Here is a 25,595-nt window from a genome sequence, read left to right on the forward strand (position 1 = left end):
GCAAAAATCTAAATTTCACTGTTCATTTGATATTGCAGCTGACACTACGTAGGTCCCTATTAGCTAGGTGACTAGCAACAGTCGGCAAATGACATCAATTGGGCATATTGCGCCATTCAAGAATAGAGAAGTTTTTGATTGGGTAAAAGTTTGGCTGCATTTACAAAAAAATAGAAACCATAAAATAATTTTTTGGTTCCATTCTCACTCGACATCTTCCATTTCCAGGAGTCACAACAACCAGACGAACATTGTGCACGTCGAGATCCGTCTGAAGGGGGCCACTTTCTTCGTGATTTTCACCGACACCAACGACCTGCCCCCACCTTACAGGATTGACAACATGTCTGAGGTATGTAGTGTGTTGTTGCACCAAAACACAATATGTGTTGCCTTGGGAGAGTTTCTTAAGAGAACTATAATGTAGGACTCTTTCATTTAATAGAAACCCCAAACAAAATGCCAGTGCAGCTTTAAACTGCATCATAGATCATGAGTACAATACTAAGGTTTTAATACTTACAGTTGTATTCTGTTTCATAAAACTTGTCATCAGTGACAAGTTGTCATGGTTGTGACAAGCTACTGAAATCGTTGCATCTGATTGGCTGAGAGCAAATTTGTTATATAAATGTGGCAGTTGTCGCTGATGACAAGTTTTATGAAACGAGCCCTTATGGCTAGTGAACAAATTGTTGGTATTGCACTGCAGTTTTGACGAGAAGTCACTTATCAATTTGGCTCTAAGTGTAATAGATACAAACTCTCTATACTAATGCAAAATATTTTGCTATCTCTTTCTCTTTCAACATTTTTTGTTACAGAAAGATATACTTCAAGTGATCATTAAGTGTGCCACATCAGTGCTTGTCATTTCAGAATGTTATGTTAAGTATTTGGTGTCTGTATGTTACAATGACATGTTTTCTCTTGTTGTGTCACTTTTAAAGGTGGACATCATCTACTATCAACACAAGGTGACCGATGCCAATCTTCGGACGATGCTCAGGCCAAGAATGTCAGGTGAAGCTTTGCAGCAAGATTAGTGCTGTGATATCTAAAGAGTAGAAGTAACTGACTGACATGTCATTTATGTTTCATTTTTCATAGCACCCCAAAACAGGTGGAACAGCCTGAACTTCGTAGAGTTATGATAGCAGCAGGCCGTCATCCAGTTGATGAGACCCAGTATGACTTTTAACAAGATCTGAGCTTGTGAAGGAAAGTGTATGATGTGTTTTTGATAAAATCATATGTGTGCAAGTTTTAAAGCTTCCCTTTTACTAGCCGTTGTTGAAAAGGCCTTCATGCTGTTCTTCTAACTAGTGGCATCAATTTTGTGTGAAGCATAGCGTATCAGTATGAAGGTCTTTTGAGATCTGCAAATATGATATGTGGGGGCTTTGTGGCATGGTGGTTAAAACCCTTGACTTTCAAGTAGAGGTCCCAAGTTCAAATCCTGTCAAGTGTTTTATATGTAATTGGACGAGATGTTTTTACCCACAATGTCCCTCTGGGCCCATCTGTATGAATGGGTACCTAGCAATGCTAGGGTAATAACGATGGTGAAACCCTTTGGTAGAATGGTGGCAATACTGAAGAGGATTCGTACCCTGGATGAAGAAGACCATGTTATTTATGTGATGATTTATAAACTAGGAGAAAGCGTGCCTGTTGCACCACTTCTCCTTAATAAGTCATTCAGCAACTTTGACCAATGACATTTCAGATAGTATACAAATATCGACTGCTACAGAGGGAGATGGTAAAACAACTGTATTTGCACCAAGGTGATTTCTCAGCAGTGCTATGTCCTGAGACGAAGTCGAGGGACATGGCACTGTTGAGAAGTCACTGAGGGCAAATTAAAATGACCCGAAAGAATGCAGTCGATATTTGTTTTATATCCCTCTCGAGCATTTTACTAGAGTGATGACAAGGTTCCCTTTTGGAAAAATATGCAGGCTTAACGTTAAATCTAGGCCATGGCAGTGCAGCAGCAGTGTGTGCAGTGCGTGGCGAACGACACCGCTGTGCTGTATGTATAGGCTACTGTTGTTGATTCCTGTACGCACAAGCTACACTACAGCGTGCAGAACTCTGAAAGATCAAGGAGGTAGAGGACTAACTGTTAGAAATAGGTCTAAAGCGGCCTCGTTACCCAGATCATCTTCAAAATCGGTTTTAGTTTCTTCCTAATTCGTACCTGATATGTCGTACTTCTGAGTGTAATTCAGTTACTTGAAGCAGTCACTTTGTCAATTGAGCTGAACTGCATTGATCACACTAACGTTACACACACACGCCATCGCACCACAGATTTCTGTAATGCCATCGGGCACACTGCTCTATGGTATCGCTACTACGCGCGCTGCATACATTCTAATGTGAGAAATTTAGATATTGGTCACACGATCACGATTGGGTGCAGATCGTGGATTCCCAAAAGTACTATATCACGCTGGCTAGTAAGCAATTGCACCGCATCCAGCTGCTCGTAGCTAGCTAGTAAAACTATTGTACACCATTTTCGTGCTCTGTATAATCATATGTGACCCTGCACCTCAAAACAAACAAAAAGTCGCCAGACATGAATTTTTAGTTAAGACCATATTCTGAAAGAACAGACTTTAAGCTTTAAAATGATGCATAACTCAAATCAAATGGACTCTCCTAACCTATCTAAATATTGGAAAGAAAGCACAAACTCAGGAAAAGTGTGAACTGAGAAAAGAGGCTCTGAAGTACAGTGTCACTCTATTCAAGTGCTTAATCTTTACCAAACCGTGCAGGCTGTGAGATGAATGGGACAAAAAACAGGAAGTAAACCACTAGAGTAACAACAATGAAGGGATTATCAGATTACACTGAAATTAAGCATGCCTCATTAACACATTCTGTCCATAATTAATGCCAACTTTCAAAGCAGTAGCACTATCTTTTCAAAAGTTATTAGAGTTGAAAGGGAAGAGAGCGGACAAGGTTTTTCAGAAATGAAAAAGGGATTCTAAAGACACACCTAATCACACTATTCTCCCAAAAATGTTCGAGATAAACTGCTGAAAAAACACACTTTCCTGCCCGTTTTATGATACCAAATTTTAGCATAGTGTAAAAGAAGACCCGCTCTTTCAGAAAATATGAAAAAGTCAAGTTCGGCTAGGTTGACCCATTTCACTTATTTTCAGTCCTCACGCAAAATCAGTGTGTGCGACTTTATGTTCGTTTTGAGGTGCACGGTCACATATATGGCAAGATATTTTACATGATGAGGGATATAATGAGAAATATGCAGTGTAAATGCTTCTGTCATCAGAAGCTCTTCTAAATGGTCACTTGTGATCTTCACAACCAAACACTGGAAGCAAAATTTGGGGGGATTCATATCTTTCCCGCTAGGACAGGCCGATTCTGCCAGAACGGGCATTTTCTATAGACACCTGCTTGAATATGCTCAGGACCAGTCTCTAATGGTTTAAAGCATTACAATACTCCAATCATTAGCGTTAGTGTTATCATTGGTATATTTTTCATTCATTTTTCATTCATTTTCATTAGTATTTGTATACATCATAGAGTATGTAAAAAAATAACCTCTTCTTAACAATAATAAAATGAGCAAAATGCTTGATTCTTTATACATTTCTTCCCTGTCCTCAGTGCCCTATGCATGGGATGAACCGATCCAGCCCCCTCACATGGTGTGTGAGGTCAAAGGTGGCTCCAGTAGCATCTATAACCTGGACAAACTAGAGGAAGGGGAACACCTGTACTATGAGAACTTCATCTACATCGCCATGGAGTCCACCTTCCAAGGGTGAGTATAGATGTGTAGAATCTTTGTCCAGGCATTCGTGTCTGTGTCAGTGTATGTTTGTGTTTGTGTATGCGTGTTTGTGTTGGTGTTGATGTACATTGTATGTGTATATTAAAAAAGAATACAAACTACACAACTGAAATTTTAAAGGGAACGTAAACCCAAAGAGCAATGTGGATTGAGTGAAAGCAGTAACAGTAGTAGGACACATCAGTGAAAGTTTGAAGAAAATCATGCAATTGATGCGAAAGTTATGAATTTTTAAAGTTTTGGTGTTGGAACTGCTGGGTAAGGAGACTACTAGAGGTTATGACGTATGAGAGGACTACAACATGAAGAAAATATAAAGAGAATTCAATAGAAATCCATTTTTCATGAAAATTACGCATTCCATCAACTTGATACTGACGTATGTTAGGGGTAGCACTTATTCCCCCTGCTTTCTGAAAGCGTTTAGTCAAGTACTCTTTCATTTTGCTACAAAAGTGATTTTTTTTTTTTGTGGAATTCCTTTTATATTTTCTTTATATTGTCATAACCTCTAGTAGTCTCCTCATCCAGCGGTTCCAACATCAAAACTTTAAAAATTCATAACTTTTGCATCGATTGTCCGATTTTCCTCAAACTTTCACTGATGTGTTCTATTAATGTTAATGCTTTTACTCAATCCACATTGCTCTTTGGGATTGAGTTCCCTTTAATGTTTGAAGGTGTGCAAGAATCCATGTGTGTGTGTTTGTGTGTGTGTGTGTGTGTGTGTGTGTGTGTCTGTCTGTCTGTCTGTCTGTGTATATGTGATTTTGTGTGTTTTCATATATGTGTTGTCCTGTGCTTGTGCATGTCATGTACATTTCAGTATGAGTATTTCCAAAGACAGCTGACACTTCAGATGTCTTCCCAGTGATGGTTGATGGTTAATCCATGAAATGAGCCGTCATCATATTTCTTTTGCTACACAAATATACCTCATGAGTCTCCATCTCCTCATCTGTGGTATTGTACAGGTACTTCTGTAATTATTCATTCTTTCGTTCCTCTCCTTTCGTGTTCTACATCATTTTCAAGTTTTTCTTTTTGATGCTGCAGTACTATTGCCTCAACTCATCACACTGTTGAGTCCCCCATGTGTAGTTATGATTTTCTTACATGATCACAGTAATCTCTATCTATTATCTCTCTCCTTCTACATGTACAGGCCATCAACTCCAGAGTCCTTCCTCAAGTCTTCTCCCAAGGGAAGTTTCTGGGCCTCCTCCCAGCTGGTCTTTGACGTCCCTCACGCAGACTCACCTGTTGTGCTCAGGAAAAAGGTAGAATGGAATAATTACAGAGATAGATTCGCTGGAGATATATATTTTTTTTTTCTGTTCAGAGGAGTTATATTCAATCTTTCATTAAGGTGAAATCAATGTGATTTTCAGTTATCAATAGGTGGTACGAGCGTCAAAAATTCCTTGTGAGTTTGTTAGGAAAAAGACATTGTAGAAGATGGTGTAGAGAAGGCATGATGCAATATTTAGAAGTGAATTTAAATGATTTGAGAGGGATCATCTGTTACATTGATAATACTGGGTCCCGTTTCATAAAACTTATGATCAGTGACAACTGCCATATTTCTTTGACAAATTTGCTCTCAGCCAATCAGATGCAGGGATTTCAGTAGCTTATAACAACTCTCACAACTTGTAACGGATAACAAGATTTATGAAACGGGCCCTAAATAGACCAGCATACGAACATGCTGAATGTTAATTATATCCCTATAATATGCCTACTTTGAGATTAAACACATGAAATATTACTACGTATGATAAGCTAGATATTCCCACGCTTTAATTTCTGCATTAGTTTCATGTTGCACGAAATGTGCAAAAATGTTCACATCACAAATATTTCCACTTATGCAGTTTATGAAAGAAATCAAGAATGAATGGGTTAAGTTGTCACAAGGTTATCATATTCATGGGTGTGTTTGTGTGTGTGAGCAGGAGCCAGGGAGGCGGAGCCAGCTCTGGCGAATGACGTCGACTGGCATGCTGCAGAACGAGGCGTTTGCCGCCCCCAGGGACCCTGCCAGGAGAGGCAGCGTGACATCCAGCAACGGTCTGGTGCTGGACATCAGCTCTGCAACCTTCACGTCCGGTGAGGAGATGACCCTGAAACTACGGAAACAGGATGAGAGGAGACAGAGCACTCAAACTTGGTACTTTGGCAAGGTGAGTGGACCACCAAAAAAATAGCTAGTGATATTTTCTTGAGGGCATGCAAAGTTAGCCACTTTTATTCTTCGCCAAGGGAGGAGGCTATGTTTTCATCAGCGTTTGCTTGTTTCTTTGTTTGTTTGTCCGTTTTCAAAATAACTCCAAAAGCTGTGAATGAATTTGGATGGAACTTACAGGAAAGGTTGAAAGTCACACAAAGAAGAGATGGTTAAATTTTGGAAGTGATCTGGAAATTTTTGTGGATTTTATGAAGGATTTTCAATATTTTGACAGGTGAGGTCAATGAACTTGGGAGTTCAAGCTGAGCATTTTTTAGGTTTGCATGCTGACACTAAAGTGCGTGCTCTAGTTTCTGCTAGGGCGAGGCATGCTGCACAGCTGGAAGTTGATGATGTAAGAAAAGGCTTCTATATTGGGAAATCAAGTGATTTCCAGCATGCATACGTATGGGTGGAAATGAACTGTTTGACAGAGGTCTACCCTCTCAGAGTGCTTCTCTAGTTATCAATGCAATCAAACGACTTAAGATGTCAAAGGGTTGACTTGCGCATACAAAGCATATTGCCATTTGTAGATATTCATGCTGTATGTGTACATAGTATCTGGGTTATCAGCTGATGATGCATCTTCACCAGGCATGCATATTTTTTTTTTCAAATCGGTTCAATTTGTACTTTATTTCCATTCAACAATAGGCAATAAATAATACAAAGTATACAATTGAAAAGCAATACATTTCAATCACTATAATAAGAGATTGAAGATGTCCCGTCTTTCCTTTGAGACTTTGAAATTTGGCTAGAAGCACTTAGGAGATTTTTTAAAATCTGCAGTGTTTGATGACTTTTTAGTGTGACACTTCAGTTGCATATACAACTAGAAAAGCACTCTGAGAGCGCAGACCTCCGCCAAGCATGCAGCTCGTTTCCACCACTGATTTTCTTCTTCCATAGAGATATCAGTGATTTCCACCCATACGTACTTAGGCACCATGCTGAAAGTGTTTATAGTGTGCTGGTGTCGCCCGATTTCCCAATATAGAAGTCTTTGTTACGTCATAAACCCTCAGCTGCACGGCGCGCCTCGCCCGAGCAGAAACTAGAGCATTCACTTTAGTGCGCGCATGCAAACCTCAAATACGCGCAGCCTGAACTCCCAAGTTCATTGACCCTACCTGCCAAAATATCAAAAATCCTTCATAAATTCCCCAAAAATTCTCGGATCACTACCAAAAGTCAATCGTTTGGTACTTGTGTCATTCTCAACCTCTTCTGCAAGTTTCATCCCAATCCGTTAACTAAATTTTGAGTTATTTTGCACATGGACAAACTAACTAACTAACTAACAAACGAACGAACGAACGAACGAACACACAAACCAACGGTAACGAAAACATAACCTCCTCCCTTGGCGGAGGTAATTATGTAGGACTTAAAGGTAGGGGATACCTTTTACAGACCTCCCAAAATGCAGCAAAACATTAAATATGAACCTCAGGGGACTTGTTTAGGCCACTGCTGAGAAATTTGGAAGTCAACAGTTATCTACAATTTGAATAATGCACAAAACTCAACTACTCAGTAGTTCTGTGTGTCAGCCACACTTAAGCCTTTTTGTTGCAGTCTTTCTGTATTTTTTTATCTATGAACACAAATCTAAAAGTATAAGAGCTGATGTAATAACATATAGAGTGTGTGGCAAAAATGTATATAGAAATGTTTGTAAGTTTGGATGAACTTTCTTCACAAAATATACATGATGGACACACATGCAGTGCATGGGTCTGCAAAGGTAGCCTAGTAATGTACTGGAATTTACGGTGAGCCCCGAAAAAAATTCAATTCAAAATCTAACGGTCAATAAATATGTACTAAATGTTACCTTCCACTTTCAATACTTTATGGGAGTTTCTACAATGATACTCTCTTCAACCTACCACTGTATTTATACAACTCTTCATTTAAGGCATGCAAATGGGATTCCCTACCTTTAAAGTGAACACATTTTTAATGTGAGAAAAAACGAAGTGGAAGAAATAACATTAGCATACAGGATATGCAAAGCAAAGTCTTCTGAAGTGCAGTGTACCAGAAATAGCTAATCATAGGGTCAAACATGTCGAATAACTTTATAACTCCCTGTATGTTCTTTGACCTGCAGGATGGCCGACTGCGTTGCCATGACAGCAACCATGTTGTTCAACCCAAATATGGCATCATAGGACTGAAGGAAGGTATGTCAGTCAGACCTGTAAGGGATCCTGAGTGTTTTTTTGCACTGATGCATAACCTGTAAATGTGACAACTACTTCTGGGTTATCTCAGTGCAGTATCTGGGGAGTATAATTTACAGATGTTCAGAAAAAGACAAAGAATGTTGATTACAAGTTTTATTAATTCGAATAATGCAATCCTTTCAGTTATAAACTCATCTATGTCTGTTGATTTGCTACAGATGAAATGGTGTTTGAAATCAGGTTGAATGCAAATTTCAGCATTTGTCACAAGTTGTTTTACAGACAGGGAAATCCCCATTATTGAATTACTGGAGGATTTTGATACCAGGTTAGGAAGCCACTAATGATGGATGATCACAGACAAAGCAATGAGTTTTTAGCATCTCCTTATGATGGCATCACTAAACCAAGCTCAAGTATGACCAGATGAAAATGACAGGTGTGCCTGGATTTTTATTGCAGCTCTGTATAATGAGTACAAATATTCTCCAACAAACCTGTGGTCTCATCACATTATTATGGGAGTGTAATCTAGTGAAATTACACATGCGGCACTCACGCACGTGACTGTTTATTGGTTCTGCCATAATTGCACTGAGCCTCACATTCCCTCCATGTGCATCTCGTTGCTAGGGAGTCCTCTCATCCTGAAGCCCGGAGGCAGGATGGATGCCTCTCAGGAGGACATCCCCCTGGAGCAGGTCATCAGTCGACAGAAGAACCTGCCCGGCTCGGGGGACCTCAGCGTCAGGGTGGTGGCCGACGGGCCCACCCGGGTCCTCCTTATCATGGACAGCTGGAGACAGGTGCGTTTATCATCTCAACTTTATAATTATCACAAACAATGAACCGTTCTGAGAGAAGAGGGGCTGCTGGGGATATTTAATTGACCCACTGTTTGTTTCTTGTGTAATGGTTGAGTTTGATATTGAAACATTTCTTATACCTAAGTGGATTGGGGATTGGTTTTTTAAAGCTTTTTCCTCCATCATCAAATATATCCCATCATATTATCATTCTTGGTGGTGGGGGGGGACACAGTTCAAAGCCAAATTCTAATCATTTAATCACATCACTCACTGGAAGCGATCTTATGCAGTCTTCTTATTATATCCAAATTAGTCCGTTGAGGACGCATCCCGAGTATCCTCGGGCAAGTGTCTATGGGAAATGCATGTTGTAACAAAATCTGCTCAACGGGTTAGCTGTTAAAATTCCAAGGTGGAATGACAGTTGATTGTACATTCCACACAGATAGCTCCACATGAAGTTCTCTTTTTGTTAAGCACCAGAAATTATTTGTACAGAATGTCGATCGGAAAGGGAGTGAAATCAGAGAGTGAAAACAGGAAACTGCATTTTAGCCCACAAATGATTTGTATTTTTGTGTTTTGAAGCCAAGTGAAAAAATTGTCCCTCTCTCTTTTTCCCGCATCCTATACTCTGCATCCTTGTCTTCCAAGGCTTCACGACCAGCCGTGCCCAGTGCCATCCCAGGGTCGTCGGTGGACAGCTTTGAGCTGGTAGAACTCAAGCAGCAGCAGTCTCCCATGGAGGAAATCTCTAGCAGGGAACCCAGCTCGTCCAAGGGCAGCAAAGAGCTAGAGGTGACACTTTCCTCCACTCTTCCTCAAGATGCTTTTGGGGCTTTCATATCTAAAAGACCTCTTTTGCAATTTTTATTTTTTAAAACAAGGGTGTTCTGAAGGTGTCTGGAGTTACTGTTAGTACCCACAAACAAACTATTGAGTCTCTGCTATGAGTACAAACTATTAAGCATGGCTGCATGCTAACTTATTTCTTCTACTGGTCCGACCTGTCTGTTGGACCAGTAGGTACCCAGTATTTCCAGTTTTTACTGGTCTATTCCTGAAGAAGTAACTGGTCCGACAGTGAGTTTTATTGGTCAGGGACCATCTGATCAGTGCCAGTAAGCAGCATTGTATCAAGTGTTGTGTACAACATCTGTGGTGAAGATGAAGCTGAGCTCAACCTGTTTTTAAATAACATGCTTCAGATGTCAAACCATTCATGTTTTGAATGCACACCCAAAATTGAGCAAAACATAATGAAAGCACCACATGAACCATGATTGGCCAAATGTAATTTGGAGGAGCATGATTCAAAAGTTATTTACAATCACACTGATACAAAAAAAAAAAGTATTCCATTGGCATGTGATGATTTTCAATGTGACAAATGAGTTCTTTAAGAGTGGGAAAGACTTCTATGTAGTAGCATAATTATAAACAAAACTATTTTTAGTTTGTCCTTGCTTTACATCAGATAAGAGCAGTGCTGTCAGACTTTGTCCACACAGTATATATGGATGTACATGTATGTGATAAATTCCCAGGGTTTTAAAAGAAAAATGATAAGCCTGCAATGTTCTGTTTAAACCATTAATTTTCAGTTTTCATCTGACTCCATTCTAATGCATGAAATTTATATGAGATTCTATGAACAAACCTCGTGACATATTGAATTTTGTTTAAAATCTGACAGACTTTGGACCAAACCATGTCTCTGCATTGTGCTGAAAATTCTCCAAGCTCTGGTGTCTGGGTACAAAAAGCTTTTGTGTTTATAGTATTTCAACTTTTAGTATAAAAGGCATTGTATCATGCATGTAGTTTTACGTATCATTGGGTTTCTATGCGATGTGGAGCTTCATTCATCCTTGTTTGTCTGTCTCATAGATTGCAGTCTGGCTGAAGGAGGGTATTGGCCTATCACTGGTCAACCAGGTTCCAGAAGAGCTAGTCTACATTTCCCTCTTTGGAATCGATGTCCACTATGTCCAGACGGTCAAGGAAGTGGACCTCAATGCAAGCGTCAGCAGTGTACAGGTAACTCACCAAGAATTTCTCTCACTTTCTTTATGCTTATGTATGCCTGGTCATCCTTTCTTCTTTTCTATTCTCTGTTTTTTCCTCTTTCATATACAAAAATGTATTTGCTTCATACCATAAGCCGACTACTGTAAAAGCTGCTATTTTTATGAGGGTTCAATTTTCTTAAATTTTGTGAATCACTGTTAGGCTGCAAATTTAATAACACACAAAAATATTGTGAAAGGGCAGACATTATTGCATTTACATAGAAAAAAAGCTTCGATGTCTAATCATGAAAACAACATCTTGCGAAAATATATGTCACCTCCTCATACACGAAAATATCTAACCGCAAAAAAAAAAAAAAAAAAAAAGCTTTGACAGTATACAAATCACCAGAGGTGAAATCAGGCTATAGTAGTGCTTGCCTGCGGTCCAGACCATGAGTGTCCAAACCTACAGTGTACATTATAATTAGAAGAATTTTCACCCTACTATCCTGCAGAAGTGAAGTGAAATCTCTTACATAAATCAGTTGTCACTCTGCAACATATTGAACCTTCATTTTATGTCTTCTGTTGTGAAGTGATTTACCACTAGCACAATTTCAAGCAAAATTGCCTCTGTTGGTCTGTTAAAAGCGATTGCCAAATGTAGTGATGTGTGCTCTGGACTGATCACATGAGTGCATGTGTTCAGACTACACATACTTCAGAAAAGTTTGCAGGGGTTCGGGAAATTCTCATGGTTTTTGTGGGAAGTCTCGCTAGATGTTTCTTGGAATCCGCGTTCAGACTGGCCAAACTTCAAGAACTTTGAACTATAAGAATTTAAACCTTGTAAAGTTTTGTTGGTGCGACTGTGGCTATTACTTGCTCACATTGTTCGTATTGTAATCTCTTGATGCAGATTGACAACCAGCTCTCACTGGCCCAGAAGCCTGTCTCTCTCTTTGTGGTCACGCCCTCAGAGGGGCGGGTCAGACCACCCGCCTTGAGTCTGGTGGCCACCAAGCAGTGTGGAGCGTCCTCTACAGTAGAAATCTACAAGGTGAGGAATGCAACTATCAACCCTGAAACCAGTTCCACTTGGATAGGTGGTGTACAATGTGCAGTGGTCGCAACTGTGTGCAAAGATTTTTTGAGAGAGAAGACACAGGAGTGAGAGATATTTACTTAAAATCATATCATTCTGCAATTGCCATATTGTAGTTTGAAGACTCATATGATATATGCTCTTATGGTGCAATTCTTTTAGAAGCTCAATTTGTATGGACAATCTTTTTCACATCCTCTATTCTTATTATGAGAAATATCGTATTGTAAAGGATATTCTCAGGGGAAAGTGATTATGTAATAATCATGCCGTGTTGTCATTTACAGCGACTGATTCTGACTGTTAGCAAGATCACCATCAACGTGGAGGAGCTCCTCCTCCTCAAGCTGCTACAGTTCTCTGGCTTCTCCCAGTCAGATGTTACCATGGAAACCATTGATGAGACTCATTATGACACAAGCAGGTAAGTATCTGTCATATTTAATTAGAAAAAGAAATTAAACCATTTCTCCTCTCTCTGAAGAAGAAGGAGAAGAAGAGAGTCTTCAGCCGTGATCATTTTCTCTCCCCCCCCCCAAAAAAAAGAGATATCTTATCAACTATGAAATCAGGAACTATTCATTCAAGTTCGTCTTTTTAGCAGATATAACATAATCATTTAATTCAGCTTCTCAAATTTGAATTTAAGATTTGTTAGTGAAAAGTAAACTACAAATATCTAGCTCCACTTTAATATTCTTCTCCTTTCCTCATGAAGAATTTCTTCAGATTCTTCTGATTAAACCATTCGACTCATGCGCTACCACAACCTGTATTTTTTTTTTCTCAAAGCCCAATAAGCAGCGACCCACTCATGAAGCGGTTCTTCTTCGAGACGCTCAAGCTGAATGCCACGGACTTCCGCCTGAGCATGTACACCTCCACCAAGATCTCGCAGGACCTGCAGCTGCTCAAGACAGCAATGAGGCTGTTCCTCATTCAGTTTGAGGATGCCCCCGTCTCCCTGGACCCCTTCACCAGACTCCACCCCTTTGAGACGAGGGACTTCCTCATCGATGCGGTCCTCAAGCACTACATGGAGGTAGAGGCCAGCCCTATATTTTATTGACTTCTTACTTAACCTGTTGAGGACTAGTCCCGAGTATACTGGGGCAGGTGTCTATGGGAAATGCGTGTTATATCAAAATCAGCCCATCCTTGACGGGATAGAGGTACACTGACCAAAGTTTCAAGAGAGCGCTGTTGGATGGTTTGATGATCACCACCATCTTCATTTCAAAGATGGCCGATGTACGCCTAGTTAACTGTCAATCAAAGTAGACTGCGCATTTACGTGCAAGTTTCTGTGGCTTGCTAGCAAGCAAACATTGTCTTTGGAGGATCTGTATGTAGTAGGCAGAAGCAGCCAGGAACACTGGCCAAGTCACGAGATGAACGGAGAGTAACATTATTTTGACCATTTTTGACTACTCGCCATACAAATCAGTTTTATTCAGGTGTTCAGAATGTGGCAGATACAACATAAAGTGGTGGTCCTTGCACCAGCTCCCACTTGTATCCTGGGTTTGTTTAGTGTTTAAGAGTCAGAGACTCCAACTGTCCCGTTTTCGACGGGAGATCTCCCGCCGAAAACCCATTGACACCAGACAAACAACAGTACTGTACTCAGCAGAAGAGCATTGCCATGGTACTTTTGATTACAGTATAAATGAAGGTTATAGTAAATGCAGTTATGCATATATTGCACTTGAGAGACAAATATCTGGCATGTGCATCATTTGTCAATTTATCATTTGTCATTTTTCAATTTGTTGTCAACTTAAAGATGCAAGCACAGAAACAGAAGAGAGGCAAATTTTCCAGATTAATGTACTTCTTGATAGTAGCAGCTTATTGCCAAGACTCCTGAGGGAATTTTGTGGAAGATTTGTAGGGATTTTGTAGATGCCATTGTCTACCAGTCCACATGTCACTTCTTCCAACTCTTACCCCTCTCCAGGAGTTGAAGAGCCAAGCGGTCAAGATCCTCGGCTCTGTGGACTTCCTGGGGAACCCTGTGGGACTGATCCAGGACTTCAAAGATGGCCTCAAGGAGCTGGTGCTAGAGGGCAGTGTGACGGGTCTGGTGAAGAACGTCACACACGGCATGTCCAACACGGCGGCCAAGGTGAGGGACAGCATTGGCATCACATAACTCTTTTGAATATCCCAATCAAATCTCTTCCAAAATGCAGTAGTACCGGTCCCTCCCCCTTCATTCAAGTATGAATTACAGTCTCACACTGATGCATCTAAATGGTGTCTTGTGTGTGAGCACATCCTAACATTTAACCTATACTCCTCTTAGTGTCATGTTTTATTGATTTAATATTGTTGGGTTTTTCTTGCGGGGAAAGGGGTGCTGAAAGAGGCAACTGATAGATGAACCATTACTGATTTTAATGACATTAAGCAAACTTATGTTTCTGGTACTAACTGCCTTTTGGAAATGGGGTATGTGCTCATTGTGAAGACTAGCAAAAAAAAGTAATTATACATTCAACACTGCATTCTTATTTAACACCTTATTACTATGTCATTGTGTTTTTTGTTACTTCTCTCCCCGTAATCACTATATGGAGTGTGAAAGTAACATCCTCAATATATGCAATCACAGTAGAACCAGTCGGTTGCTAGGCAAGCTAAAATGCCTAAGTTCTAAAAAGTTCAAATTTTTGTCTGTCATAGAATAATTTATTTGTGTTCAACAAAAATTTGACTCATACACTGTAAGTTTTGATTGTTTGTCAAAGAATTGAATAAATGAAATTCTTTTCATCATCCTTCACTTTTGCATAATTCATCTGTCCTTGTCATGCTTTAATAGCATGATCCAAATTTCTTGTACATTTATCTTTCACTTATTTCCCTTTTTGTCGAATTGCACAAGATAAATTATGATTACCAGTATGTATACAACTGTGCATTACTCTTGCAATCCTTTCCATATCTAGGTGACTGGAACCATCTCTGACGGTATCGGCACGGTCACCCTCGACAACCGCCACCAGGAGATGCGGAACGTCATCCGCGGGGCTCACGACGGGACGAGCTCGGGTCACCTCTCGGCCGGGGTCAAGGGCTTTGCGTTTGGGGTGGTCGGTGGCTTCACCAGCGTCTTCACCCAGACCTACAAAGGGGCAGCAGAGGATGGAGTGGAGGTTTGTGTTTCTATCTTTTTCTTCCAAACAAGAGTACTGCTTAGTCCAGTTCTATAGTGGAAGCTAGTGTGTCCATCATTTCTTCCAGACAAGAGTAGTCCAGTCCTGGTGTGGGTTTAGTGGTTCCATCTTTTCATTCCAAATAAGAGTAGCCTAGTCCTGTTGTGGGGTTAGCGTTCCATCTTTTCCATCTTTCCTTCCAAACAAGAGTGGTCCAGTCCTGGTGTGGGGTTAGTGTGCCCGTCTTTCCTTCCTAACAAGAATAGCCTAGTCCTGGTGTGGGGTTAGCATATCCATCTTTCCTCCCAAACAAGAATAGTCCAGTCCTGGAGTGGATGCTAGTTAGTGTGTCCCCTTGTCCTTGCAAACAAGAGGAGTCTGGTCTTGGTGTGGGGTTATTGCATCTGTCTTTCCTTCCAAACAAGGATAGATTCTTAGAATGGGGATTAGTGTGTCCCTCTCTTCTTCCTAATGAGAGTTGCTGTTCTAGAGAAAGGTTCGCAATGATAATAGTTATTGAACGACAACAACTTAAATACCTATATCTGACTTCTTTTTGTCCGGCTAATAAGAAGGACAGAAGGAGAAATATTTTCAATAATTGTATGAAAATGATTATAGAAGATGATGATACAAATTTACTACAAGAATTGACGGAATTGCTTCTTCTATCATCGTAATTTATGTCTGTTTTCATTATTATCCATGACACCATTAGGGTTTGATGAAGGGATTAGGGCGTGGCATCGTTGGGACCGTCACCAAGCCGGCAGCAGGCATCTTAGACCTGGCCTCGGGCACCATGGCAGCCATCCGCAGCTCCACCACCCGTGACAGTCACATCATGCCCCCCAGGGCGCGGCCCAGGAGGTGCTGCCAGAACCCTGCTGGTCTTCTTCCCCGTTACTCCTTCCATGACGCCAGGGGTCTTGAGTTTGTCCACATTCTGTGCGAAGGGGTCGGTGAGAGGTAAGCTGACATGGCATTTGGGTTTTATTTGGACAGTCTTTGCCTCTAAACCCATCAGCAGTTTTAGTACTAACCATGACATGAAATCACAGACATACATACTCATAAAATTGTGTTAAATTGTTGTAAATTATGACAGCTGGACATGTGAAACAAGTATCCAAATAGTTTGTATCGTTCTACCAGCATAACACAAAGGAAAGTGGCAAAAACTTTAAAAGATTTAAGATGTATAAGTAGTACCTGGTCTGATTAATAAACACATTGTATGGGAGAGGATGAGTCAAGCTATCTCACTTTGGCAACTCGCCAACTAAAAGTTTAGAAGATAGCTATTGAAATGTTCCTTTTCAAAATAAGATACACCTCTGTAGCTTCATATCTCTTTTCATACATGTGTGTACAATGTAGATATTATATATATATTTTTTTTTTTGCAGAATAGGCCAGGAGAATGCTTTTCCCCGGTGTTATCCTAAATTCAAACAAAAAAGGGATGTTTAGAGAGCTCCTTTTCTTTTCTTGTATCCCCCCATCAGGTATTTCATGATGGAGGAGCTGCGTCAGCATCCCAAGGACGGCATGCAGGTTCTGATCACCAGCGAGTGCACCTACTTCCTGCCCCTCACCAACCCCTCCGAACCTGTCCTCAACGTGTTCCACTCCGAGCTCTTCCACGCCAGGCACATAATGCAGGGTAAGCCCCAGTGGATTCGACCATTTCCCAGAGTGTGTGGGGGGCGGACGGGTGGGAGGAGCTGATCAAACGCAAAGTGCTTTTTTACCCCATTCATGTCCTGATATTATACATCGTGTGCAGTTAACATTTTTCCACACAGAATATATTTTACCACGTTCTACTCTTGGTTGTTTTTGCTACAATGTAGTTTTACTCAAGGTGTTAATTACATCATTGCTGTTTTTCATTTTACTTCCAGGAATGATATGTCTTTGGTAGTACACTCACCACATTATGTTATTCCCCAGCTGCTTGAACCCTAAAAAACAAGGCATGTCGTCCCACTGTAGGTTACCGTAAAATGGGGAAAAATCATATATGAATGATTATGTCGTGCTTAGATGTAATGGTAGACATATATATGAATATTGAATGGCAAAGCATGAAAGATAAAAGGGTACAGTGTATATAGATCAGGGGTGTGAGAAATGTTAGAAGCTGTGTGCACAAAGCAAGCCACATACAAACTAGCATCATGGCAAGTATTCACACTGGTACAACGTGAGGGGCTTGTTCCTACCAAGTCAAGATCATCTCCAGCAGCATGAACGCATGCTTCTCATATTCATGGCATCATATACTACTTTGTGAAGTAATATCATGTGGGCTTGTCCAGTTTGACCCCTCTAACATTCTCTTGCCGTCACCCCCTCCCCCTTTAAAAAAGTCACACGTAGCCTTTTCTCATGAGGAACACTGCCTCTCAGTCATACCAATTTTGCGGGATTTTAAACCTAATCAGGCCAGGCTGTTTGGGCTGTGCTAAAACTTGAACAAATTAAGAAAGTCAAGAAGCCTCATGACGATGCCTTCTCACGTTACAGAATTACAGCACAAACATTGAGGGGGGGGGGGGGGGGAGGGGGCTGGTGAATCTGCCCGGCCCTTTTACGGTCAATAGCTGAGCCTTGTTTTGAGGAAGGAGACCAGCCCAACTGATAGTCCAGGACTACCTAAGACCACATTTTAGTAGGGTTAGGACCACAGTTACATTGCTTCATTATTCATAAAAGGTGTTGATGGAGTGATTCCTCTAACACCGTAGCCTCTTTTTTTTTCCCTTTTTTTCTGAATTATAGTAGACCTAAGAGTGCAAGGGATAAATAAGCTGAGGACAGTCCTTTGCCAAGGATTGTCGTGAACTAAGGGAAGTACAAGGCTATAGGGAAGTCCTGGGCTGAGAATATTCCTGGGCTAAGGGTAGTCCTGGACTGAGGATAATCCTGGGCTAAGGGTGTTAACAACAGGGGCAAAGGCAGAGGGCCAAGGGTGGAACAGGGTGTAAGGAAATTAGTGAGGAAAGAGTTTCAATCTCCTGCCTCGAAGCCCATGCAATTCCTAATCAACATGGCACAGTATTTGTCATGTGGGTATCAAGACTCTGTAATGTCAGTTATCTGTAGTGTATCTCATTGTGTGGGTTTTGTGTGTCATTCTCTCACACCCTCCAGCTCCAATGTTAGCATTTCCAACTACACGGCTCAATCATGGCCTCCATTGTATGTGTGAGTCTGGCCTAAGAAATATTGTTGACTTGTTTCTACACTCACTCTCTGGTTCTGCGAGTAGAGCCCAGTTTCCATTCTAATAACGGCTTTGGTTAATAACTTGTAGTTCACCATCTTGCGGTTTCTCTCACTGGACGCCTTTTGCTGATTACTGTCAACTAACCTGTACCCCATGGGGATATGATGACCTTTTGACCTCTAAAACAGCTTTGCGGTACTATGCAGAGGGAATAGAGCACATCCACTTGAGTTCCCTGCTGCACCCCTCACAATACGTGTGGCATTCCCAGGTCCACCATGCCTGGCCTATGCAGGAAGGTAAACAGTCGGCATGCTCCATTTGCTCTGGCGGGGGTGGTGGATAAGGCCTTGTTCATCCTCTTGCCCCTTGAATTCATCTAGAGAAAAAAAAGTTTTCAAAACAAAGAATATTAATGAGCTAAAATTCATCATTCATCCACTGTCATGTTCACCTGCACTTAAATGACATCATCTGTACCAGGAATTAATCATTTTTTCGCATACATCCCTCATCATTATTTTTCGTTCATCCTTCACCCATTGAGGGTGGACTGAGTTTGCTACAACATACATTTCCTATAGACACCTGCCCGAGTATACTCGGGACTCGTTCTCAACGGGTTAACCTCCCTTCATTCTGCTTGCTGTCACGTGTGTATGCCTCATCTTGCATGATGTGTATGTGCTGTAAACTCACCATTTGCTCTCGCCATCCTGCATGTTTGCTGTGTATATGACAGTTTTCACCCATTTTCCCTTTCCCCACCCCCCACCCCCACCCGCCCAATGTCACCTCTTCAGTTACATGACATTTGCTCCTTTGACAATAGGCAATTACATACCTACTTTTGTGTGTCTGTTTGCGCAAGTGCGCACTTCATATACCTGTACCTGTGTGTTTATTATGTGTGCACACATTGAACACAAGATTCTTGTAATCACAGTAAATGTTTTTGTAGGGTTTGATATATCAAACCAATACAAAATACAATGAGTTTACGTAATGACAATCATTTCTCTTTAATGGCACTCACACTAGTGAAAGTGTACTGCATTGCTGCTCATTGCCTGTGGCAAAAAGAGGCATGCATATATATTTCTACGTTATTTGGCAAATGAGAAATATTTCACGACAGAAGACTGTGTCAGTAAAGTTCACACTCTCTGACTTTTTGACTAGCGTGAACAAAAGAACCTATTCTGCAGTGATCAGTGTATAATCACCTATTTTTTCATGATCTTTCAAGGGTAGTAACAAAATTGCCATGTACGCCTACACTGGCAAGTGAAATGAACATTTCATCATCTGCTCATTAATGATGCCAGTCGATCGCGTTTGAGTAGAAAGTCATATTTGCTGAGTCCTGTGTCATTTTCACTGCAGTACAAATTAAACTATCTTTCATGCAGTACCTTTCAGCTTCTTTGCCTGTCTACTTAAAAAAGCTGTAGAACTAGTCAGTGCTGCTGTATAACTTCTTTAGAAAAAATTGAAAATAAGAGTGATTTAAATCCATCATACGTAATCGGAAATTAAATAGTAGAATTATTGGAGTCAGTATTCAACAACTCTGTATGATTCATTGTGGTTGTTCACACATTATGATTTGTATAGTGTAAGTTGTCTACCCTCAGTAGTCCATATGTAAACCCTTCTAATCTGAAGTACACTCTCTCTTTTTAATCCCGATTTAAAAACAGAGTAAATGAATAGATAAATAGAATGACCTACAATGTATAAATTTTCATAAGATTTTGTTTACATTTCACTATTTGTAAAGTCTGGACATTGCATGGCATTGCTGAAGAGTAAAAGGCACCTAAATAATGCTTTCCTGGGGGAACTGAATGGTTTGTGCACTTCCCTGAAGAAGGAAGAATATATAATTTCTATGATACGAAAAAGATGGTTGTGTACTTCACCTGTTTTGCACACCCATTATTTTTTGTTTGTTTGTTCGTTTTTCCATGCATTAATGGTCTTTCCCATGGGTTAAAACTTTCTTTTATTTTAGTTTCAGACACTAATATCTATCAGTTAGTCAAAAGAATTTTCAGACTGTTCCGTCATAATAAGATATGATAAGCAAAATATCTTCCTTGTTTATGTACAATATTTTGGGGTCATTTGAGGTCTGTCATGCCCTTTTTAGTGAGATGTATGATTATGAATTGATTGTCATCTTATACAAATATTCTTTTGTTGGGTACTGGATGCATGCAGCCAAGTCTGTCTCATTTTGAGGAATTTTTTGTTTTGTTTTTTTAAATCATATAAATATTGATAACACATTGCTGTCAAATAATACCAGGGAAACAAATTGAATTCATTGCAATTTGACAATCTGGTTCTCGGATAGATAGTTTAAGCAGGGCTCAACATTATCAGTGGCCAAGTGGCCCAATGGCACGGGGCCACTAAAACTTGATGTCGGTCACCAATTTTCAAAAAGGCTACCTTTTGGTGGCCCAGTTGGGTAGTTGATATTCAAGTTGATTTTTTGTTCTCTTATTTCAGGCCACTACATTTCTTTTTAAGGGCAAACAAAATGTCAAATTCAAAGATTTTAGTGGCCCCAATGGGCCACCAGAGAAAAATGTAAGTGTCGAGCCCTGGTACAGCCTAATTGAAACCAAGCATAGTGCAAAAGATCTTCTCTAACAATCTTAAATCTCAAATTTTGGTGGCCCAACAAAGAAATGTAGTGGCTCGTAAAAATGGAAACAACTATCCATTTTTAATCTTGAGTGCCCAAACAGGCCACCAATGAATAACCTTTTTCTTTTTATTTGGTGGAGCCCTGTTGTCCATAAATATTTGAGAAGATAAAGGATGCATTGATGGACATTTTCTATGCATCTTCACTCAGTGTTTTATCTCCAGTCAAGGCAATGAAAACATTTACCAACTATAAAGCAGATTCAGTGAAAGGTTCTTCGGTCATTGTGACATATTTCTTGGTTGTCGTTTTTTTTCTAAAGTTCTTTACTAGCTTCATTTTCTCTGCACAGTGTAAATTTGTGCATTCTCTTTTGTGTGTTTTATGAAAACAAGCTGTAAAAATTTCACACCCCTGAAAATTATTTATGTTTCTCTTTTTACTAATAACTATTTGTATAAATAGGTTTTTCATTTACTCATTAAAAATGTACATGGGGCACTTTATCCCTTCTAAATTCAATGTTTGTTTGAATGCAGTAACAGCTGTGTAACAAAACATCTTGTAACCAGTTGAGAAGTCTTTGAGCTTTGTGTCAAACATGTGGAATTGTTTGTAACATTCAAAGAGAAATTCAGTTGTAATTAATAAGATTCACCATGTGTAACTATGACAACAACAACAACAACAACAAAAACTTCTAACTTTTTTCTATCTGTGATTACCATTTCCCTAGCAGTAGACATCTCTTGTTTAGATCTGTGTATTAAGTTCTCTTGTTATTCTGTGCATTTACATGATACATTATCAGTGTCTAATGTCTGGGAGCCATGTGACGGTCTTGACTTACTGTTCTTTGCTCAAACTTAAGAAGAAAATATTTAAAATTTTCTGGTACTTATTCTTGAATTGATGAAAAATTATCAAATGGAAAAAAAAAACAGTTCTGAATAAACAAGGCAGTGAAATTACAGAAGTATGTGAAGATAATTAAAAGCAGGAAATATTGTAATAATTAGTGTTCATATGGGAGAAAGTTATGTTGTAGAGTGTGAAGGTAGTCATTTAAGTTCTATGAGGTCTTAGTGTATTACTTTAAGAGTAATACAGAACAACCTTACCTATGCACAGAATAATATACCAACTAAGTAAGCCAACTAAAAAAGATGTCATGAAACAAACACAGTAAAAATTAGCAAATAAAAACAAAATACATTGTAAGCTGTAATATCTGCTGATCACCACAATCGTGTGTGTTTTCTGTCACTTTCAAACCGACAATATGTTAGGCCATTGACTGGTTTTGTAGTTAGTGGTAGTGCAGGTAGTGTAGTTTCATGCATTCATCATTTCCAGACATTTTCTGTTTCTCAAAGTGGAGTGACATTTCAGTGCCAAAAGGGTGCTGTTCCCGACAAATGAGAAACTTTAAGCTTCTTAGTTTGTGACTTGGACCCCAAATCTGACGGCCTGACTTTATAATTCTGCTTCAGGATAAAGTTATCACATAACTAGCCCAGGACTAGCAACACTGCAGTACAGTGTACTCCTGTTTAAATATAACAAACACAGTTAATAAATAGCGAAAACCTTGTTACAGCAAAGTAAAAATTCAGGTTCCAAAATTATTGTCTTTATACATCTATCTTGTGATTATACTGTAAAACATGATATATTCGCGGCATGAAATTTTCGCGAATTGGAGCCGACAGCCCTTTTCGTGGCATGAAATTTTCGCGAATTGCCACTGGTGTTCAATGCATGTAGTGTAGACAAAAACTTTCGCGTGCATTTTAATTTCGCGAATTTTGGCGCTCGCGAAATTCGCGAAATTAAAATGCACGCGAAAATTTCTTGTTTTACAGTACTGTACTGTTTGGTTATAGAAAAATATTGTTATGATAAAAGAAAACTTCCATTCCCAAGGACTTCATTTTAATTGGAGTCGCATGCGGTAGAAATCTTGACTTATTTTTTCCACTTACATTTCCAAGTGTGTCAATTACACATACAGGGCTTTGTCAAAATTTTGTAATTTGATGCCACATGTAGACTAGCACTGATCCCATTGTGAAACAAGCTGAGACATTGTAATCCTTACAGACTTGAGGAAGGGTTGTTGGGGGAAAAAAAAAAGATAAAGTGCTGCTTAGATGTGCTGTTTGCATTGATTAAGCCCTCTACATGCCTGGACACTAAGCTTAACTTGCCAAGCTTGTCCATCCAAACGTGACATACCTGGTAGTTATAAAGTTAGCAAGCCCACTCTCATGTACATATATAGCAATGTGCATCACTATCAAACCAACAGGAAAGCCATGTTGACACAATAGGGATTAGTGGGACTGGGTAGTCCACATTTCGTTAACGTTTAGGTAGTTTCTGGACATTCAGGATTGGCAAAGAAAGCACTCCAGCATCTGTGCCAATTGGCAAACGGAGCACAGTCAGGGTCAATTGCATTGATGCAGTCTGGGGGTGGGGAAGGTTGATGTGGATTTTGAACTATTTGAGTCTGAAGATGAAAGACCTGTCTTGTGTGGAGTTTGTGGTGCAATTATTGCTCAGCTCCTCATCAATCTCATTCCTCCTCCTTCTTTGCCTTTCCACCATCCAGCGGGCAGACACTACATAGAGCTGACCAAGATGGCCAACACCGAGGCTGGCATCTCGGCCCCTAGCGTGGACCTTAAGGAGCGGCCCAAGGTTGGGTGTGACAGTGAGCGCATTGCAAAGAAGGTAAGCGCATGCAATGCTAGACGTATGTAGATAATGGCAACTGACATGTGATAGTGGTTGGCTTAAATACAACACTGTACACAGTTGTGTCAATGTACCAATTTGCCATGTGTGTCTTATAATTTGATGTCCTGTTCATGCTTTTTGCACACTTTATCGTGTAACCCCGAATACCAGTATGCAAAGATATCAAGAGGTGGAAAAAAAAAAAAAAAAAAAGAAGAAAGGAAGCAGTTGGTGTTCCATCAAGCAATCACATGTTCTCAGCAGCTTATTGCACAAAAACAAAAAACCTCTGTGATGAAAAATATGAGGGTAATCTTCTTCTGATTCACAAACTGAGATTTGTGTGTGCATATTTTATGCAATATAATGAGGAGAACAGCCATCACCACCATCACCATCACCAGCACCATTACCACCACCATTACCAACACCACCACTGACACCACCATCACCACCACCAACACCACCACTGACACCACCATCACCACCACCAACACCACCACTGACACCACCATCACCACCACCAACACCACCACTGACACCACCATCACCACCACCATCATCACTACCACCACCACTACCACCACCACCACTGCCACCACCACCACCACTGCCATCACCATCACTACCACCACCATTATCAGAATCATCGCCATCACCACCAATACCACAACCACCACCATCACCATTATCACTATCATTACCATCACCGCCACCACCATCATCATTATTATATTCGTGTATCTCCTTACCCTTTCCTCCTCTCTCTCTCTCTCTCTCACCACTTCCTGTCATTCAGGTCTCCCAGCAAATCAACTATGCCAAGAGTTGCTATGAGGAGCTCAAGCAGCAAGTCGTCATCAAGACCAACACCCACTTCCTCAAACTCCATCTGCCAAGCCAGACTGACTACTGAGAGATTGATGTGGGGGGATAACAGGATTTCACACCATGGGATCATCTGGCACCCCCCCCCCCCTCCCCCCAAACTGTTGGAGTGCAGCCAACATGCAGAGGAACTTCAAGTTGTTTAGAAGTGTCTACTACATCTCTGACCTGCCGAATGTGAGAATTAATGTGTGTGTCTTTGGAGAAATTGCTGAAATATGTAGTATAGAGGTAGTTCTTTAGTCCTCAAGCACGCATGAAGGAGGTGTGGTCAGCAAAAGATAGTAGCTGCCATATGCAATGTCTCAGGAGGAAATGTTAGAAGTATACTAGAGAATTGTGCTGAACAGAGAAATAATTACACAGATGCTGCTGGTTGATTTCAGGTGATAAAGCAGAGAAGGAAAAAAAAAAGCTGTGGGAGATGCATTTAACAAGGAAGCCTGGGTGCTCAGATGGAAGTGCAGCAATATATGTGAAGAGGATTTTAATTTTTTAGAATGTATTTCCAGCTGTACCTGTGATTGCCTTGAAAGGTGAAAAGAAACCAACGGCCAGGAGACCAAAGCTTGACTACTGCAAAATGCTATAAATGAATGAGGTAAAAACTTCATACTGTATGTATGTTGCAGCGGAATGAAATGAAGGAAGAGCTGTAAAAAATGATGAATAAAAGAAAATATAGGAATAGATAAATGAA

The 25,595-nt window shown here is 40.2% G+C and overlaps 1 protein-coding gene across 1 annotated transcript; it reads left to right on the forward strand.

Moving 5' to 3' along the window:
- The first annotated feature begins 232 nt into the window (after positions 1 to 232).
- Positions 233 to 25,595, forward strand: LOC139708508 (intermembrane lipid transfer protein VPS13D-like). The gene is made up of 18 exons (XM_071620455.1): positions 233 to 352; positions 951 to 1,023; positions 3,661 to 3,817; positions 5,013 to 5,127; positions 5,806 to 6,033; positions 8,200 to 8,272; positions 8,909 to 9,081; positions 9,739 to 9,882; positions 10,975 to 11,124; positions 12,019 to 12,159; positions 12,492 to 12,628; positions 12,997 to 13,246; positions 14,165 to 14,332; positions 15,159 to 15,365; positions 16,084 to 16,334; positions 16,874 to 17,031; positions 23,880 to 24,001; positions 24,807 to 25,595. The coding sequence occupies exons 1-18, from the start codon at positions 344 to 346 to the stop codon at positions 24,921 to 24,923; spliced, it is 2,673 nt and encodes an 890-aa protein (XP_071476556.1). The 5' UTR covers positions 233 to 343; the 3' UTR covers positions 24,924 to 25,595.

Source organism: Diadema antillarum, unplaced genomic scaffold (genome assembly GCF_040938485.1).
Source record: "Diadema antillarum isolate AM-2024a unplaced genomic scaffold, OU_Dant_1.0 seq00001343_RagTag, whole genome shotgun sequence".
NCBI lineage: Eukaryota > Metazoa > Echinodermata > Echinoidea > Diadematoida > Diadematidae > Diadema > Diadema antillarum.